General features: G+C 42.8%; 1 protein-coding gene across 1 annotated transcript; it reads left to right on the top strand.

The window, feature by feature from the left end:
• The first annotated feature begins 1,075 nt into the window (after window positions 1-1,075).
• On the top strand, window positions 1,076-20,385 carry LOC109994101 (RAB40c, member RAS oncogene family). Its single transcript, XM_020647270.3, has 6 exons — window positions 1,076-2,420; window positions 10,523-10,583; window positions 11,837-11,897; window positions 12,086-12,163; window positions 13,872-14,094; window positions 15,098-20,385. Exons 1-6 carry the CDS (start codon window positions 2,279-2,281, stop codon window positions 15,370-15,372), a joined length of 840 nt encoding a protein of 279 aa, XP_020502926.1. The 5' UTR covers window positions 1,076-2,278; the 3' UTR covers window positions 15,373-20,385.
• Window positions 20,386-20,954: the final 569 nt, after the last annotated feature.

Raw genomic sequence — 20,954 nt, 5'->3', positions numbered from 1 at the left:
AGAGGAACCAAACTTGGAGCTTCAACATAAAAAAAATCAGGTCAATTGCACATTTATTTCAAATCCACTGATCAAAATAAGAAGAATGAAATTGACCTTTGACTGCTGCAGCATGCATGTAGATGTTATCAGTGATGTTGTTATCAGTAGCACAATGGAACATATGTTTCTGCAGTTTCAGAGTTGTTTATTGCTTGTTTAAAGACTTTTCCAGTGCATGCTCCAAAGAGATGTGAGGGAAATTCTGATATTTTACACAACCTGTTATTACTGAAAATGTGCTCTACTCATCATATTACCTTTTAGCTGCCTGTCAAGCTGATGTCTGTATGTTTCATTCATTATGTGAGTTGGCGTTGATCAGCAGGTTGTTCTGGCACAGCTTACCAGCCGGGTGAGTCATGGTGTTACACAAACAGATTAGACACATAATAGCAACAAATACACACAACTGTACGTCACACAGCTTATTAATATTTATATCTCCCACATGCTATGATAAATGGCTTAAGAAGACGTTTTCTTTCTTCCACAAATCAGTTTGATGATTCAAAATAAGTAATTATTATCTGACATGTGAAATTGAAAGTGGTTATGCCAAAAAATATGTCTGTATTGTTTGAAGAGACGGTCCAGTATTTCAGGAATAACAGAATGATGTGTTGATTTACTTTGTGTCTCTCATAATTGGGATATTTAATTAAAAAGGGTTCTCTATGACTGCAAGTCAAAAAAAATCCCCACAAAATAACATATTTTTTAATTCACTTAAGGCCCAAAACGTCATTATTTTAATTATAATCAACAACTAAATTTAAAAGCTTTAATCTAATCATGTTCTTTGGACGTGAAAATAAGTATTTGTCTTTGTTCTGGAGCTATTCAGTGAGAGAAATGCATCATCTTTGTTGTTCATGTTCCCCTTGCCATCTGCGTGTTGTTTACAGCAAATGTTGACGGACGTTTTGTTCCGCCAGTGCTTGGCATTTCGTGAGTCACGGTGGACACATCGTCCAATCGCTGAGTCGGGGGGGCGGGGCGTGGAGTCAGAGGGCGGGAACAGAGAGAGAGAGGGGCGACTGTGGGCAGCAGCCGATCTGTCAGCAGTGTTGTTGTGCGGCGTTGAGGAGCCACAGCTGTGATTATAAGTGGATATTATGGAGAAAATTGGAACGATTACCGATCGAGATCAGTGAGTACATCCACAGAGACTTGGACTGGACGCAAAAAGCACCGCGGAAAATACCGTTGTCTTCTGGATACGACCGATACGACGCGTTGAAGTTACGGGAATCTTTGTCACCCGGACTGAACGAAGACAAGGGGGCCTCAGATTACACGGATGTCCGTTGAAGTTGAAACACCAGCTAAGTTAGCACTTAGCTTCCTTTTAAGTATTTATTCTATATCCATTTAGTCGGAAGTTTCCCTGCAATATTATATCTAACTGTGTGTTGCGTGGCATTACGCACAACCACAAACAGCGGCTTTAGATAATTATCTCCGCTGGTACCAGTAGCACTTGCTATGCTAACTGGCTAGCTAGCTACCTGGCAGGGCTAGCTCGTTGTTCCTCTGCTAAATTCAGCCAGCAAGCTTCTTTTAATGGAAAACAAAACACATTCAAGCTTTGTTAGTTGACTTGCTTGCCAAAAAAAGCATCACATCATAAATATACATGCTCAAATCTGTATTAAACCCACTTGGATTATTATAATCACCACACCAGGCAATAAGCATGTTCTTCTTTCCTACATGGACTTTGTTGGAGCCAGCCACAGATGTAGTTACATTTTGAATGTCTTTGCTCTTAATCCTTAATAGATTATTAATCTGTCACTAAGATTAAGGTGTTTTGTTTTGTTTTGTTTTTTTAACTCAAGACCAAACTTTAACCTCAGAGTTGTTGTGGTTTCACATCTCTATAAACTGACAGTCTGAGTGTTTGCAGAAGTTTTGTGCACCACTGAGTACCAAACTATTTTCAATTTCAGCTATAAGGATTTTTTTGCTCTTTGCCTGGATTTTTGGAACAAAATGTGTTTTTCAAGACGGACATTCCTTTGATTCTGTGTCTTTTTTTAACCCCCCCCCCCCAGTCTGTAAACTCCCTACTTTATTGGTAGATTGTTAAAGTTACCTGCCACACAAGGACGGTATGCTCTTGGACCCTGATTCAGCAACTTCATGGCACAACAAACTTAACCTTTGTTTTGGATCAAGTGAGTAACGTAACACACAAGAGGGGTTGGTTTGCTGGTTACCCATCCTTGACACGATGGGCAGCCAGGGCAGCCCGGTGAAAAGCTACGACTACCTGCTCAAGTTCCTCCTGGTCGGAGACAGCGATGTGGGCAAAGGAGAGATCCTGGACAGCCTGCAGGATGGATCAGCCGAGTCACCATATGCATACAGTAGTGGTGAGTCACTCTTTTCTCAGCTGATTGGGATCAGTTGCCTCTGTTTTGCCCCTCTTTTCATGATCAGCTCCATGTGTTATGTCATGTTTGCTCGTCACAAAAGTCCTGAAAATACTAGCTGCTCCTTTTGTTGTGTGGCACTCTGGAGACTACACAATGAACCCTGTGACACTCATCACATACAGCATTCATACAGTCACACAGTCATGACTGTATGTACATTGTTGTTGAGGTAGTGGGAAGTATGTCTCTATGAACAATAGTTTTCATGACCTCATCGTCTAAAATGAGGCAACGTGTTGGACCTGTACTTTAAACACTGAATATTTTCCAAACAACATCATCACCACCAGCGTGAAGCAGACTTCTTTCCTTAAAGAACTCGTTTTTAAACTTTTTTTTAAACATGATTTATAAATTCCCAGTAGGTTAAAACTGAACTAACTCCACTGGAATGGCATCTGGCAAAACAGGCTGCAATGACCGCAGCATAATCCTTTAAAGTAAATGTTATCAAAGTATGTTACAAAGATTTTTTTGCCACTGACCGAAGTTTTACAGAGATAGACCTTTCAATGGCTGCCATTTGAAGCAATCTACAGGAGGATTTCCTTCACTTTTTCTATCTAAATCATTTACACCCCAAAACAGGAATATTGTATTTCTCCATAACAGTTCCACCAGTGTACAGATGTTGGCCAGTAAAGATAGAACAGTGCAAACCTAACAAGCAATATTCTTTGGTACTTTTAAGACATGAATGCACATGTATTCCGGCTTAAGGCTGCTTAGCTATAGATGCAAATGTTTGCTCCATCCCCATGAGAAATTGATTTGAACATAACTAAGGTTAATTGAATTATAACGATATTTCTAAGTGGTTGTCATTTGCAACTTCAGAGTAGGTCCATTAAAACAACAGCATGCTGTGAGGGGGGGGAGGCTGATGGAGCTGTTCCCAGTCTGATGATGTCTCCCTGGGTGTAGGAGCTCAGATCACCTGGCTCTCCTGCTGCCATTGCTCCGGGGCTGAGAGCCTCTATGTGATCACTGCCTGCTGCTGCAGTGAGCTGGTGGGCTGTGGCTGCTGTAACACATGTACCCACAATCTCCAACTTCTATAAAAGGGAAGCCTGAGAACAGGATCGGATAGAAAACAGCAGAGCAGTTTTTTAATTTGTTGTAGTCCCTTTGATACAAATGATTCATACATTACTGTTGGATGTTGTGATCTTAATCTTCCTTTCAGGTAAGAATCAGTTAATTACAGTTCATTCACAAAACAAGGCATGATGCAGCAGTCTGTTTCTTTATGTTCAGCGTCAAGAAACCTCAATCTCTACATGGCTTTGTCTTTATAAATAGCACATTGCTGCAGCGAATATACAAGCGGCTCTCCCTTTTTTTGCTCCCCCTTTTCCCTTGTTTCTTTAAATAATTAAATTACTCGCTTGAACTGCATTTCCCCCAACGGAAAAGAAGGAATAATTCATGTAAAAATGTAACAACAGCCTTGTGGGTCGGAGTAAATCAATCACCGTTTGGTTTGGTTTTTACAAAAACTGATACACGTTATGTACACTTTATTACAATATGTGTTATTGTTGTTGGGTATGTTGAAAAAAGTATCTCTGTTGTGAAAGCTTCATTACAATGCCATCAAAAAATGCAGAAATAATTCTCACTGTTGCTGCCAATTTCCACATAATCTGTGAACGCCACGGTCTGTCAGTGCGCAGCAAGTGTCATGGTCCGTCTACAGAGCCTCGTTCAAATACACTGCGAGTCCTTTTTCGACGACGCACGCTGCACACACACAACTCCTCGGACAGGAAGTCAGACAAGAAACCACACAGAGTGTCCGGTCAATTTTAAAATAAAACAAAATGTACAGACGCATTATCATATTTTTCACAACTTTATCAACATAACATCAAAACAGACACCAAACGAACAAGAGCAAATCTTAGAGTCTGATTTGCAATAATTTCAGCAATATCTGTTTAGATATCACAGGGTTATTTATAACTATGTTCAGCTATCACATTTCTGAATAAACCCTGAATCACTGGCGTCCTTCTGGTCCTGCTGAAATAGGGTAGTTGTCAGGAAACATTAATAGAGCGCATAGCCGGACAGAAAGGATGAGAGTGCATCCATTACAAGCATGTGATTAGACTCTCCTTCACTTTAGTCCACTTGGGATAAAAGCTGCTGCACGGTTGCTAATATTTGAAATGTAAAATGTGCTCATGAATTACATGTGTGCTTATGTTTTCCTCATGGAAATGATCCTGGTCAGAGATGCCATAAGTATCCATTTAGTTTGTGAGATGAAGCAGATTTCCATCTTCTTCCCTGAGGATGAAAGAAGTTCATGAAAAATACATCAGTCAGCAGAATGACCCCTTTTCACCAGTGCTTATCACACGAGGAAATCGACTAAAGGGTGGTGCTGCCTGTTGGTATTTCTCAGCAGTATGAAGACCCCGGACGGTCATGAGTGTTTTCAGACTGCCCTGTGCAAACTGTTTGATTGCAGCAGGTAAATGATTCAGAGAGGAGGTCATTGCTACAATTAAGAAATGTTTTAAAAGGAGGTGTTCGCACAGCCAACCATCTCATGAAGAAGGTGTGCAGACCATAAAACTGTCACATTTAAAAAGAAAAAATCCTGCACTACTCTTGCTCAGCATCACCAATTCATCAGAAAAGATCTCAACATTTTGTTTCGCTCTCTCTGAACCTTTGTTAAGTCGGTTCCCACAATGTCGAGCAAGAGTAGTGTGCAGGAGTTTTCTTTTTGTCATACATCAATATTTATTAAGAAATAAGAAGTTGTGAGCAGAATCAGGATGCAACAATACACTCGACTCATGATGCAATGCGATTCATGATGCTTGGGTCATGATTAGGGTCCGGTATCGGTCAGGTTTTTTTTACGATACTAGTGCTAAATAGATACTCTTAAAACCGTGTTGGTGCCTAAACGGGGCCTGAAACAAACGAGACCAAGGTTGGCAACATTAAAAAAAAAACACTTCTTTGTACGTCTTCTATATGTGGTGTCCGTCCGTCATGGAGGTTTCTGAGTAGTCTGCCAACGGACAATTTGTCATTCTTCAAATGATCAACTCTTTAAATATGTGAGCCTGCTCAGCTCCTGGAAGCTCGCTGAAAGAGGACGAGGTCCTAATTGATGCGGGCAACATGAAAAGCCTTGAAGCAGGCTTCATTAAATATGGAGGGCAGAGTGGAACGCAGCTGAACGCGCTTCAGCCAAGATGTTTGTGCAGACAGAAGCTCTGCTATTGATTTCCATCCCTCTGGCAGTGAGAGGTTAGCAGGGAGGGGAATTCATGTAAGGGGCCTAAATATTTCAAGAGGAGAAAATCAGGACAGAAGAGCTGTATTTAATTGGATGACATCATCCGGAGGTTATGATTGGTTCCCTGAAAGATGTCGGGGCAGCCAGCTGGATTTATCTGTAATTTTCCTTCTTCAGTGATCAGTGATTGTTTTCTTTATTATATATGGCCTAGTGGTTATGTTGCATGCGCGTACAGAGGCTTTAGTCCTCGTCGCAGTAGGCTGTAGGTTTGAATCCAACCTCGACCCTTTTCCTCATGTCGACCCCCTACTCTCTCCTCACAACATTTCCTGTCTCTCTCCAGCTGTTCTATCCAACAAAGGGCAAAAATTGGTCCATAAATAACTTTCTAGAAACGTTATATATGACTTTTCGTTTTAGCAAAGGTGTCATACTTGTCCTTGTCAAAGATGTTGATGTAGAATTGTTGCTGGTTGGTCGGGGGTTCAATCCCCGGCTCCTGCAGCCTCATGTCCAATGAGTCCTTGGGCAAGACGCTTAACCCCAAGTTGCTCCCGCTGCTTCCTCTTGGGCGTATAAATGTGTATGAATGGGTGTTGCACTTTATATTATTTATATTATTGATAATTTGTTTATTTATGGACCCAAGTTTTAATTGACAAAGAACTGTAAACAGGAAGTTAGCATCTGCAAAGTTGCAAAAGACTTTTTTTTTTTTTGCTAAATGACCGAAGCTATTGATAACGAATCAATTAATCTAGTTATTAGTTGTAGCTAATCATAAAACATTTCTGATTGATTATTTTCAGTGTTTTTTTCATAATGGTCTCATACCTATCAGATCATTTTATGATGGGAGGACAAAGTCGCTATTTTCTTCACTTTTCTGGTTATTACAAACCCCACCTCGTTCTCGGTTGTCTTTTCTGTTTGGAATAATTCAGACCCTTCTTGACAGGATTTTTTTTTTTTACCTCCTTGCCGATGAAAACCATTTTCTGATTGCTTAAAAAGGCGAGCTTCGGCGTGTTGGGGGTGACAAAGAAATCCGAGTGGATCTAAAGATTCATGTGAGACACTGTAATAAGGTTTTGAATTTCACACTCGGTGGATGTGAGCCATCAGATAACGCCAGCCTTGGAGCCAATTAAAATGCAAAATCAGGCTGAAAAGACACTTTTCAGAGCAGCTGCTAGACAAGTGGGACTCTTAAATGTTTTTTTTTTTTTTTTTTTTCATTCAGCACACACTAACAAAGGAATATTCCCCAGGGGTCAGGCAGGCACGGCGGCCCATTGTTCCTCCGCAGCAGTGACTGGCTGTGTTGACAGTTGCATATCCTTACACAACAGTTATCTCTGGATGCAGGCCAGCTCAGAGATAACCCCCCTCAGACACACAAACACACTGCTCTGGGGAGGGGGGGAGGGGGGATTTAGAGGGTTGATAGGTAAATGAAAAGCTGAACCTGATTTAATCCTCCTGAAAGATGCACAGACTGACACACTGAAGGTTCAATATTAACAGAGCTTAACTGTACACCGAGTCTCACTGCAGTCTTTTCCTTTCCGTTTTTTCTCCTTCTCAGCTTCCTGTCTTCCTTCACAACGTTGACATGTTTTTCACACCTGCACATGTAAAGTAATTCATATTCACTGGTTACCCATGGTAACAACACATTTACAGTGTTTGCCGTTCTAGGTGCTGCTCTAGGTTTTTTTTATTTGTTCTTGTATTTTTTAAAGCTACACACCACATAAAGTAGTAACTTTTTCGGAGCTGCATTTTGTCTCCTTGTTTACTCATTGTAGGGCATATGGATATAAGATCTGAGATTATTTCACACCAAAAATTGATCTCAAAATGTACTTGTTTTGTTGGCTTCCATAAAGGAAACAAAAGTCAGAGGTAGTCTTGCAAAACTTAAAATGTGTGCTGTTGGCTAATTAGAGTTTTATGGTTTTGGTATGTTGGTAAAGTTGGGCCAAAGAATACAACAATCTCTTCAGCTGTTTTCACACATGCCTCCCTGAAATTTCAGGAGGACTGCCCCTGAAATCCTCCTGGTTGATCTGGTTGTTCACACACATGCAGCTCACAGCTGGAGACGATCCCTGTCAGGCGGGAGAGGGGACAGGGGGTCTCCTGAGGCAAGAGATGATGTAAAGATAACGATGCCGAAGTGACTGACAAAGATAAAAGAGTCAGCTATACGGTGCTATAATGAGAATATTTGCCTTTATATCATTGCTATGTGCATTTCAGTAGAATCAAACGAGCTGAGAGAAACTTACTGGGGAACAGAGAAGATAATGCAGCAGCAGTTTCATAACGTGTACAGAGATCTTAGTGGTTGCTTTCACCAGTTGCAGGAAATAAATGTAATCATCTGCTTTGATTTATGTAAAAAAAAATATACTTATCATTAAATGTATCATTACATTTACTGCCCGGATGCTCCTCCTGGGCTCATTGTTTTGCACAGTGACAAAGAAAATCATCTCATTACCGCCGACTTAAATCGCTGCCTCTCTGACACAGTTACACAAAACATGAAACGCGTCATGCAGCTTTGAGCACGTCCACAGAACAAACAAAATCAGCCTCCCAGAATAGAAGCAGCCGCAGCCGCAGCAGCGTTCAGCTAAGACATCAGAGACATCAGAGAAGCTATTGATTATCTGGGATATCTAAGTGAGCCTTGGCAACGGGAGGAGAGGAGCCACTTGGTACGAAGCCCTGCACTCACTCCAATTAAATTAGGCCAGGCTGAGCTCAGCACTTTAGGCCAACAGCAGCTTTTTGCTGCCTGGAAAATTGGAAGATATTGCTAATGTTGTTAGCCAGCAGCTGCTACCTGCCAGAGGCTGAGGCAGTCATGTGTGAGAGTCTGGGAAATAGATGTAATGCTAAGGTCTCTCTCCCAGGAGTCTTCATTTTTGTATACTGAAGCAGAAAGGAAAACAATCTGTTTGAAGGCAGTGCAAGGCTTTGTTGAGTAAAGCTAGAGATGGAAAGAATTGTTGAATTTGTCAGTAAACTAACAAATATCACTTTTGAAAATCGTATTCAAATATCAAGAAATTAGACCAACAAGGTTAACTAAATACTCAAAAGTGGCTCAGAAGACATAAGGATCTGGTTGCCGGTGACTAATGGTTTGGTGGTTGTACCCCACGTTCAGAGGCTACAGTCCTCCTAGCGGGCGGCCTTGATTTGTGTCCCACCTGTGGCTCCTTTCCCGCATGTCGTTCCACACTCTCTCTCTCTCCCTGGTTTCTTGTCCATTCTCAGGATGAAGATGTAGAAAGCCCAAAATTAACCCCAAAAACCCCCCAATATTTGGCTAAAACAGCTGTAGTAGGGCTGCAGATATGTTTTTAAATCATCCATTAATCTGCAGAGACCTTTCAAATTGGTAAAACCCTAACCCATTCAAAACTGCAAAGAAAGGCTTGTAACAACTTTCTTGGTGCAGACACAAAATTGCTTCTCTGTCCAATTTACAGACCAAAACCAAGACACTTACTTCACTTAATGTCATGAATGACAAGATAAGCAGCAATTCATCACATTTTGTGAAGCTGAAACCAGCCGATTATGACATTTTGTTTCCAGCTATTTACTTGTCTTTTAATTTGCTCATCTTTGCAGCTCTGTGCTTTTCTTTTCATTTCAACTTAACTGAAACAGACATTTGTCGGGGTGTACTATTGTGGTACATTTTCCCACAAGGTTTTATTGGATTTCAAGAAGAATTGAGCTCATGACAAAGAGGAATAAGATGCATTGAGCTGTGATACATCTCATACTTGTAATTAAAATACTTTTATTGTGGGTTTTATAACAAAAAAGGAACAGAAACATACCAGCCTTATTCTTAAAGCAGCCTGTCAAACAAAGACTGAGCGCGCCCGCAGTAGTTAAACTCATGGCTTAAGTTGAAAGTCATTCAAACACCACTTAGCTGGTTAGCATGTCGGGGCAGGGCGAGATGAATTTCCTAACAAGTTTTACACAATCGTGCGTTAATCTGGTGCTTAGCAAAAAGAAAAACATCTTCCGGGTTTGTGCAAACACTGCGGTTCACCTGTTTGGCCTTAGGTGGTACCAGATTCAGTGAAAGACACAGGAGCCTGGTGACGGCGGGTGAGGTGAGCGTGTGGAGACACGGAGCTGCAGGACGACAGGTGTAGCAGTCAGGCGGGTTTTGTCAGCTGCCTGAGGCTGAACGCCGCTGCTTATACAATGACTGTTAAACAATAAATGTGGGATTCAAAACACTCACCATTGGATTTAAAAAGTCAAAGTTTAAAGAGTTACTTTCTTCACTTCTTATTTTTAAGCGCTTAAGTGGTTCGAGCGCACCTGCAGTGTAATTCTTGGAAAGCAATGTTGGTCTTTTAGGTTTTAAAAATCTCTTTAGATGGATTGACATAAACTCCTGTCCAGACCTCCATGGTCCCAAGTCATTTTCTGACTGTTTGATACACTTGTAGGGCCTGGTCTCCACCTGTAGGTGTAGGGTTGATCCTGCAGTAATGTTGTTTATGGATTTGGAACAAAGTCATGTATTACAGTCAGATGAAATAAAAGATCTGTCCTGTTGTGGTGTCGTCAGCCGTACATACACAGCTGATAATAACAGCTCTCTGAAGGGGCTCAGATAGACGATGAGTCATTGTGTCGGCTCGTCTCCTATCGCTCTGCTGTCATGATATTGTCTAGTTGTCTAATCCCTGCCTCTGTCTCTCGTCCTCTGTCTCTCCAGGTATCGACTACAAAACCACCACCATCCTTCTGGACGGGAGGAGAGTGAAGCTGGAGCTTTGGTAAGCGAACATCACTGCTGAACCAAAAACATGTTGATGAATTCTCAGTTGCATTGAGTGGAAACAAATTGCGTTTTTAACACAGCAGCAACACGATACAGCAACAGCACTGCAGCTTTCAGTAGCCTCGTCTTCCAGGTGGAGACAAAAGTTTAGAGGCAGCGTAATGATGGAGAATCTCTCCTCTCCTCTCCTCTCTCTCCTCTCCTCTCCTCTCTGTCCTCTCCTCTCCTCTCTCTCCTCTCCTCTCTGTCCTCTCCTCTCCTCTCTGTCCTGTCCTCTCCTCTCCTCTCCTCTCCTCTCCTCTCCTCTCCTCTCCTCTCCTCTCCTCTCTGTCCTCTCCTCTCCTCTCCTCCCTCTCCTCTCCTCTCCTCCTCCTCTTCCCTCCTTTCTCTCTTCTCCTCTCTCTCCTCTCCTCTCCTCTCCTCCCTCTCCTCTCCTCTCCTCCCCTCTCCGTCCTATGTTTGATTCACAGTCTGGATTTTCTTTCTCTCGCTCACACTCTTAGCTTCATCGTCTGCTTGGTTTCCATTTCTGTCTTTTCTGCCATCTGTGTCTACACGCTGTTGTGTACACAGTCACCGTCCTGCTGCGTCCCAAATACTAAACCGACCCTCTAATCTACAACCAAATGTGGATTAATCCACACCTGAAAATAGTCCCAAACAAAAGCACTGTTCATTCACACTATGCAGTACAAACAAAACCAACACAATGGGGGATTCTGGTATTTTTTAAACCTGTGCCCTGATCTCATCCAGTATTCTGCTTTAGCTGGCAGCTGTTAGCAAGCTATAACAACATAATCCTTTTGGGCAAATGTCCCCGACCAAAGTACATCCACTAATGTGCTTGTTTCTGTAAAGGACAGGCTCAGAGGGTTCGTAACAGTGTTGGACAATGTGGCCAAAGGATCCCCAAAGACAACACAGGAGTTAGTGGTCTGCTGCTTCCATCTGTTATTTTTCTTTTTTCTTTTTTTTTTAACTACAAGGATATTGGTGATCAATGTGAATTTATTCAAGGCGTCGGGCTTGTTGTGTTCAGTTTGGAGAGCAGTCTGCTTCTCCGAGTCGCTACATGAAAGTTAGCTCCCCGCTGCCTCTGCCAGAACTGATGAAGAGATCTTTGGATGAAAGAGTCAGACTAGTTTTCAAGCCAAAGTTTTGTCCTCAAAGCTGAAACCTTAAAAAAAAAAAGATCTGAGCCGACTATTTATCTTTCTGTTTGTCTTTTTTTCTTTTCCTCCTCAGGGACACCTCGGGACAGGGGAGGTTCTGCACCATCTTTCGCTCGTATTCACGCGGGGCTCAGGTGAGGAAAAGACAACTTCACTCATCCTGACTTAAAATTGTTCTCAATCTCGAGGTCCAAATTTTCCTCAGAGAGAAAACAGACAGCGGGTTTCTCTGTTGACTGTAATGATCAAAATGATAATTTACTTTGCTGCTCTGAGACTAGCTGTTTACTGTGTGTGTATGTGTGTGTGTGTGTGTGTACAGGGGATCTTGCTGGTGTATGACATCACCAATCGGTGGTCCTTTGATGGAATCGACAGGTGGATCCGAGAGATTGATGAGGTGAGTTTTTATTTGATGTATCCTTTATTTTAGCAGGGAGGACCCACCCAGACTGAGATTTATTTTCTCGGGATGCGGTGCAGCAAAACAACAAATAATGACTTACTGGTTTATAAACAGAGTACAAATACATAGTAACATATGTGTAGGGACTTGGGTTGGGAACCAGAGGGTCGGTGGTTCAAGTCCCAGTGCGGCCAAAAGTATGGAAGCTGAAGGAGCTTTCACTGCCACCCTGAAAGATGTTATTGCAAAATTAGATGCACCACACAGAGAGCAGGTTTTCAGCGGATACAGACACCTTCACTCTGAGGTGATAGTTGATCTATTTAATTAATTATTTATTCTGTAAAATGTTACAACAATCCAGCTGAATATCCACACGATGCTGCAGGGCTGCGATGATTTCATCTTTTTGCTCTTGGACCTCAGCTCAAAGAAAAATGTTCCAGTTTTATTAGATGGAACAAAAGGTCAATAGAGGGAGTTAAGTGAACCACTTAAAGACGACCACATATACGCGTGTGTGTGTGTTTCTGTGTGTCGGTGTGTGGGCCACACTCATCATGTCCTTCCTGCTGACTTGGAAAAAAGAGGATGTCCGTGTCCTGTGTGTGTGTGGTTGTGTGCAGTGATATTTTCAGCCTGTGGAATGCATGTTTCAGTTTGCTCTTTCCTGCTCCACCTCCATGGACGCGATGTGGTCGGCAGCTTTTAAAACTGAACTTAGGTAGAAAGAGGGAGAAGAGTAAAAGTGTCTGTATGAAGAAGGTTGAATGGGTGTCGACAGGCAGTCCTCAGGGCACAGACTCTGAAATGAATAATCTTCTCACTCATTGTAGACAGTCATGACTCAGGGAGACATTTACAAAGCGCTTTGAGTAGTCAGAACATTAGCAAAGTGGTGTTTAGACTGGGTGAAGGAATTTATTCAAACGGCACAAGTTCATACAAAGTCAGTGCAAAGATGCCGCTGCTTTTCAGCCTTCACCATCATCATGCTGCTGAAGCTGAAACAGTTTCCTCTGCTGCAGCAGCTGGAACAGGACCGACCTCTGTGCAGAGACTCGGAGCATGAAAAGGCAGCAGGGAGGACTGTCTTGAGGAGAGGCTGATGAAAGGTGACAGTCAGGGGGAGAGAAGGAGGAGAGAGGAGGTCGACCTTTTGCTGCCATCATGTTTCATCCAGTTAGTCAGAACAGACGGGGATGAATTAGAGAGACATGAGCCTGAGTGGCAGGAATGAGATACACGCTGCCTCTTTGAGCTTGTTGAATTAATAACAAGCCTCTGCTGCTCGCTCTGTATGAATGTTGCATCTTTCATTCACTGTCTTTCTCTGTCACACACTTTGAATCATCTGGAGAGGCCGCACAGCTATCATTTTCTTCAAATACACTGCAAAAAACTTGGAGTGTATTTGTCTAATTTCTGGTCAAAACACATCTGATTTTAAGATATCAAAAGCAACAAATAAATCCTGAATTGCTTGTTACAAGTAATACAAGTATTTCATCTACTGAGATATAATGTCCTTATTGTGATGTCATGCCGTATTTCATGACACTTAAGAGTTCAGGTCTTGTTTTTTTGTTGGGTTCGTTTTTAATGTTACAGGGAGAAACAACGTTACCCTTCAGGAAGTTTCTTTCATCGCCTAACATCTACGAGCTCTGTCCTTTGTTTGATTGTTTTTTTTCCCTCCCAGCATGCTCCAGGCGTGCCTCGAATCCTTGTCGGCAACCGCCTGCACCTGGCCTTCAAGAGGCAAGTTCCCACCGAGCAGGCGAGGGCGTACGCCGAGAAGAACGGCATGACCTTCTTCGAGGTGAGCCCTCTCTGCAACTTCAACGTCATCGAGTCCTTCACGGAGCTGTCGCGGATCGTCCTGATGAGGCACGGCATGGAGAAGTTCTGGAAGCCCAACAGAGGTGAGTGGACGGGAAACAATGGAAACTCTGTGACCAAAATTATAAAAAAAAAAAAAAGATTTCCAAGCTTGGAACAAAAGCTTCTGTAACATGTTGACAGCAGCACAGGGTTGCACCAGCTGCTCGAAGTACAAACTTAATAAATCAGAACATGAACATCTTACATGATGGAGAAATCTCTGACCTTATTTAGAGGATCTAAACAAAAACTCTTCAGAGGGGGCACCGGTGGTCGAGTGGTTAGTTTGGGTGCCCCATGTAGGCTGTAGTCCTCTGAGCGGGTGGCCTGGGTTCGAATCCTGCCTGAATCTCTTCTCTTCTCTCTCCCTCTCTCTTCTCTCTCTCTTTTCTTCTCCCCCTCTCTCTTCTCTTCTCTCTCTTCTCTTCTCTCTCTCTTCTCTCTCTTCTCTTCTCTCCCTCTCTCTCTCGTCTTAAAACCAAAATGTTTTAAGACTCCTTCCTGCATTATCCCTGATTTAACAACAATGAAAAAGTGGAATAAAAGCAAGAATAATGGAGTGACTGAAAGCTGTGTTTCTGTTTCAAAAAATGAATCTGCATTTATCTCCAGGTAAATTTAAAGTAAACCTTGAAAAGGAGGAACTAAATCAAGTAAATGCCCTGACCTCTGTTTCAGAATGTGTCGTTTGCAGCAGCAGCAGTTCTGAGTCTGGAGTTGTTTATAAGAGTTATGTCTGTCTTTTTAGACAACAATGTAATCTCAGTGGGATTGAGAGCACTTTACTGAGTCTTCAGGAAGACGTCATTCTGTGCTAATGTGCCACAGCAGTCTGATGGGATGACACATAACCTTGTGCGCTAATTAACTCTCCCTCATGCCTCTCATCCTTTTTGTCTGTAATTAACGAGGACATCAGGTTGAAGCGATGTCCTTCTAAACCTCCGAGAATTAACGGTGGACAGACTCAGAAAAAGCTCGCAGGTTTTCAGATTCAGTCTCAAACATGCACGACGGTCTTAACTGTTAATCCTCTCTCCGCAGTGTTCAGCCTGCAGGACCTGTGCTGCAGAGCCATCGTGTCGTGCACGCCGGTCCACCTCATCGACAAGCTCCCGCTGCCCGTCGCCATCAAGTCCCACCTCAAGTCCTTCTCCATGGCCAACGGGATGAACGCGGTCATGATGCACGGACGCTCCTACTCGCTGGCGAACCCGGCCGGCGGCTCCAAGGGCAACAGCCTCAAGCGCTCCAAGTCGATCCGTCCGCCGCAGAGCCCGCCGCAGAACTGCACCCGCAACAACTGTAAAATCTCCTAATGGAGAGACTGAGAGGGGGGGAGCGGGTTAGAGACTATGACTTGATTGACAGCATGTGATCAGCACACGGGATATACAGGTTGGTATTTAAAAAAGAAAAGGAGCAGCGCGTCCCTGAACCCTGAAGAGCTGAAGAGCAGGATGATGGATAAAGGGATGGATGAGCACTACCTCTCACCTTTTTGTGTTAAAAGAAATATTATCCAGGTGGAGACGGGGCCCCGAGCGTCGCCTCACAATACCAGAACGACCACAAACATTTTTTGTCTCCACGGACCTGATTCAGAGACTCTGGATTCTCTCCTTGTCCGCTAACTACGTGTACAGAAATCCCTCACAAGGCTCCACGTTCAGTTCCTCGACATGAAGCACCCTTTGTGTCGGTGCAATCACCTCAAGATCACTTCTTTCCTTTCATTTTTTGTGTTGTGTTTCTTTCTGTCCGGGTATATCCGCACCTTCTTTCTCTCTCTACATTGGATGTTTAATGACCGATAAGCTAAAGAACGAGACACTAATACGCAGTCTGTCCGTTACTTATCATTATTTATTCCCCAACTGGTTGTGTTTGAACACTCGTTTGAAAAGGTCTTTGTTTGATTCACAAACAACACTTTAGGGAGGGGAATCTTGGGTACCAGACGGCTGAAAGTTTCCATCCAGTTTGAGGTGAAGTTGACTCCGCCCCCTGACGCCCCTCAGGCGTAACCTGAACTAGGAGAAACGGTGAAAAAAACGGTTATTTGATAGTAAATCTCTGATTATGAAGGATGCTGCAAGTTTGACGAGTTTCTTGATACTTCATCACATCGTGAAACTCTACAAGTTCTATTTCTAACATGCACCAAAGTTGACTGTCACCTTTCTTTTTACTCCTGTTAGTAATGAAGCAGTTTCATTATCGTTCAAACGCTCAGCTTGCTTTTAGGTTTAGGTTTTTGTTTTTTTTGACAAGGAGCCGAATTATCGGCAGAGATCTCCTCCATGAAAAGAAATTAGCCTGAGTATAAAAACTGATTTAAACACTTTTAATAAGTGCAGCACTTAATGTTACTCATGAGATTTTTTTTCAGCAGAGCTCAGCATGTTTCTCTTTACAGCTAAAACATGCAAAAATTCTTGATTCAGTCCAATAATGTAGTCTGACGTTTATCCGTTACCCCACATGAACTTTGGCCCTACATGGAGATTGTTTTATCGCCCAGTCGTGACTTGAATCAGATCCTGTCTCCAGACTTGTTAGTGGGCCTTGAGTGGATTATGAATTCTCTGTGGTGTCAAGGAACATAAAGTATGTGCAGGTTCACCTGAAACGGCCACTAAAACAAAGTTTAGATTATTATTATTCATACAACAACATACTTTAATGAGAGAACCAGTGATGCTTGTTGCCATGGATACTAGGGGAGCCTATAAAAAACATGATGCCCACAGTATTTAATCTCTACTCACTTTGTATTTTTATTCTGATGCTGCTTTTTTGTACAGGTGAGCTGAGGTCGCTCACGACTTTTGTTTTACATTTTGATGTTACTTTTTTTTTTTTTTTTTTCGCTCAAGGGATTCTGGGAGTTGTAGTCTGCAGAGGAGATGGAGGAGGAAAGTGTCACCCAGGGTGTGCTTTTGGGGTTTATATAAAGAGATTTATTTTTCTGTCACTCCCTCCTCTTTCCCTCACAAACATTCAGTCTAATATTCTCCATGTTCTCAGATTTCACCCCTCCTCTTCCCCCACCCCACCCCACCCACCCCTGTCTGTCATTTCTCACCTGTTACCTGCAGCAGCAACATGCACACACATTTTATGTCACAAAAACACTCGGCATAATCCCTTCTACCTGCTCCTTCAAAGTGATACTCCACTCGAAGCTTTGTTTTGAGTTTCTCACTGCGAGCTGAGGATAATCTCCGCAATCCCAAAAGTCCCCAAAATGTGTTCAGAGATTTGGCCCCTTCACTTCGGAGTGTTTTGATCACACTTGACCCGAGCAGACTCGTCTCATGGGGCTACTTTCCAAGGTCATTTCTGTGACTAGAAGGAAAACAGCCCTTCAGTCATAATTCGATCTGTTTCCCTCGGTTACGGCCACAACCTTCCCGGTGTTACGGCCTAAGTGAGTGACACGCTCGCTGCACACAAGATGAGGATTTTTCTTTCAGTCATATTTATGATCTTGGTCTTGCCTCAGTCTCGGAGCACTCTGGTCTCGGTTAGTGTGGTCTTGACTACAACACTACTATAGATCATTAAAATAACAGATTCTGTCCTTTTACAGATTATTTATATCTTTGACAACTTGCAGCCCTGTTGGACAGTAGAGAAGTTTCTGTGGTCATATGAGACACTTAATAAAGACACTTTTTAATAAAGAAAGTGTTTCACATTTGAAGCCGACAGAGATCAGTGATCTGGATGGAATATAACTTAAGCCATCCCGTGCCAAATCTTAAAACCTTTAGATAAAACACAAACTGTCACAGAACCTCTTCAGGGTCCCTCCCACCCCCCGGTATGACCTCGTGTGTTTTTCATACGTTTGTCTCCGTGTGTTAGAGCCAGAGGGAGAAGAAGCTCAGATATCTGTCGCTCCTGATGGAGACGCTGTGATGAGTGAAAACAGAAACCGGTCAGAGTACCCGGACAGGATGGAGGAATGTGAAGGCTCATGTTGTCGTGCTGAAGTGTTGATAGTAAACAGAGCCGTGTTTAAGTCCCCTTGTTGTTACCTCATCTTCAACCTAAGGGACCAAACTGGTGGTTTTATCTGCACGAGGCAGCACTGTGTAGGATTTACAGCCGTCTAATGACGAGGTTGCAGATCTTAATCAGCTGATAACGACCCGTCTTTCCAAAAGAAATGTCTAGCAGATGATTGGTTCGTCCATTCTGGGCTCCTGTACACAGATGACAGTAAGCAGGGAGCACTAACTCCGTTCTCATCTGGAGATAAAGAAGTGGTGGAGAAGTTCACAGTTCAAGAATAAGCAGCTGTGTTTTCACTCCATGCTGCGTTCAAGTCCAGTGGGACACATCTCAGAAACAGGTGGACCAGGTGTTTCTAAAAACAGAAACATGTCACCGCTGTGCCGCTTCAGAGTCTCGTTCTCGTATGAAAATATAATCGGACTGATCCGAGAGTCAAGTCTAAACAAGTTTGAACAGTTGAACTCTTCCGAGTCGCTGCTTTTCAACACCAAACCTTTTCTGACTAGATCTCCCACGGGAACGAACGCAGCATGTTTTCTTCTCCCACCCCCCTCCTCCTCAGATCTGCACCACCGCCTCCGCCTGCTTGCTGTCCCATGATTCATAGCTGCTGAATAATAGATGCTCTTTTCATAGATCTCTGGAGGGCTTCATTGGTACGCCCCGGCTGCGCCTCTCTCTCTCTCTCTCTCTCTCTCTCTCTCTCTCTCTCTCTTCCCCCCCCTCTGTCTTTCATCCTCCGCTCCTCCTCAGGAAGCTCAGCGTGGTTTGTTTCCTCGTCCTCCTCAGCCCTCTGCCTTCTTTTATTCTTCGATTACATAAAGAATCATCCCGGCTGCTTTGTCCTGAACATCATATTTGGATTAGATTTTTGTTTCTCCTCTCAGGTGTTTGATAGATTTCCCCTCCTGAACCCGGTCCCTCCAGCTCAGTGTGAACAGTTGAGCCCCCCCCCCCCCCCCCCCCCCCGTCTCAGATATCTTTGCCTTGAGACTTGAACATGTCTCGACTCACGAGGAGAAGCTTCTTCTCTTCAGGGAAAATTTCCACTGATTCCAAAGTCAAGATTACTGCAGGACTGGCCATGACGGCCTGAGTGATACTGGGACAATATTGATTGCTGATTACTGTTGCAAATCCTGTAAACAGGCAACAAAGCCCCAAGTGTAGGACGCGTCTTCAGATTCAGTTACGACATCCAGTGGTTGATGAACACTAGAATACCATTAAGATTGAGATAGAAAAAGGGCAACGAGCCAAGACAGACGTGGCATTAAAATACTCAAATAATCAACTTTGATTTCACAGGATTTTTGAATAACATCTCACACAATAGCAAAATATAACATACTGCAGCTGCTGTTACAGTATTCTGTACCTCGCCTGCAGTTTGGCCATGCTTCTTATTATTACACTGAGTTTCTTGATCGTTCCTCCGTCCCAGTGTGAACCAGAACATTTGAATACTTTTTAAATTTGAAAACAATGCTCGCCAGAATCCACTTTGTTGTGTCAAAATAGCAATAAAAAGCATCCTAGCTCGTTCCCTGCTAGATGTATTTTGATATCCAGTGACTTTTTGGTTAGGTAAACTGAAACTTTGAGCCGCAACAGAGTCAGAATTAGTGCTCAAAATGTTCATTTGAGTTGTATAAAAACGAGTTAAAACCTGCTCTCAAACACCAGATCTGGTCTCTTAATGAGGTTTGAAAAAAAAAAGGTTTTATTCATCATGGCTACAGTCCAGGAGTTAAAGGGAGAGAGAGATTTAGATCAGCTGACAGCTTGTGTTGTGTTTTGTCACCACCAGTGTTTGAAGAAGCAGAGAAAGACTTTAGGGAGAGGTTTTCCTCCTCTGTGTTTATTTTTGCTGTCGACTCCCAGAGTCTTTTAACTCTTGTTGTTTTGTGTTTTACCTCCATCTTTGTCTTTCTCCCTCGTGTTTCTCCTTGAACACAGCTAACATTTTTGCATTTTAAGTGACACATTTTGAAATGTTTGTGGAGGACGGTGGGAGATTCAGGGATGCCCTCTGATGTGTTCAGTGTTTCAATAAAGAACCGACTGTTGTGATGACAGGGGGAAAAAAACAAAAAAAACATGTAATACACTACTCTGGTTTGTGGCTGAAGCTGATGAATAATCCGAAGCGAGTGTGTGAGAGTGTGTGAGAATGTTTCTTTAAACACCAAGCTGACCATTTTTTCTTTCTTTTTTTAAATTATTGATTGTACAGTTTTAAGGCAAGTGTATGAAGAGAACGACTTTTTCACAATAAAGCTATTGAATGTCGAAGTCAAAATGAATATTTTTGTGAGTTTTTGTTGAGCTACAGTTGTTGTTGTTTTTTAGGGAAGACTGCCACCTGCTGGAAACACCACGTCACATCTCTAGACAGAAACAGACTGGAGAAACTTTTGACAGAAATGCTGCAAGACCTTTATTTTAATGGCTTAAATCAAAGTCACTGTAATATCTTGTGAGCACTGGTAACATTTACTTTTTGGGACTTCAGTGCCACCAGGACCTCTGGGCCCCAACATGAAAAGATACCACATTGGGCTCCTACCACAACCCCAAACTAACCCTGGAACATTTCTATAACCACACCTCCATCACTCTTGACCCTGGATGTTTGATTTTTTTTTTTTCGCTAAAACCCCCCAAAATAATTCTTCAACTCTACAATTCACTTATCAGACTCTTTTATCCAAAGCGACGTACATCAGAGAGTAAGAACAACACAAGCAAGGATCTAAGAAATAAGGGAACAACGTCAGTAAGAGCAAACGATCAGCTTTGAGTCTGATTGGACACACAGGTGCTGACAGGAAGTGACCAGAGGCAAAGCACAACATCGTTTTTCAGAGGGCTA

The sequence above is a fragment of the Labrus bergylta genome, chromosome 16 (assembly GCF_963930695.1).
Source record: "Labrus bergylta chromosome 16, fLabBer1.1, whole genome shotgun sequence".
NCBI classification, from domain to species: domain Eukaryota; kingdom Metazoa; phylum Chordata; class Actinopteri; order Labriformes; family Labridae; genus Labrus; species Labrus bergylta.
The sequence above is the reverse complement of the archived record's forward strand: the minus strand, read 5'-3'. Positions and strand labels throughout refer to the sequence as shown.

Excerpts from the sequence above, each read along its gene's own strand:
- LOC109994101 (XM_020647270.3), top strand. The coding sequence starts at position 2,279 with ATGGGCAGCCAGGGCAGCCCGGTGAAAAGCTACGACTACCTGCTCAAG. Across the intron at positions 10,584-11,836 it reads AGAGTGAAGCTGGAGCTTTG|GGACACCTCGGGACAGGGGA; the intron begins GTAAGCGAACAT and ends TTTCCTCCTCAG. Across the intron at positions 11,898-12,085 it reads CGTATTCACGCGGGGCTCAG|GGGATCTTGCTGGTGTATGA; the intron begins GTGAGGAAAAGA and ends GTGTGTGTACAG.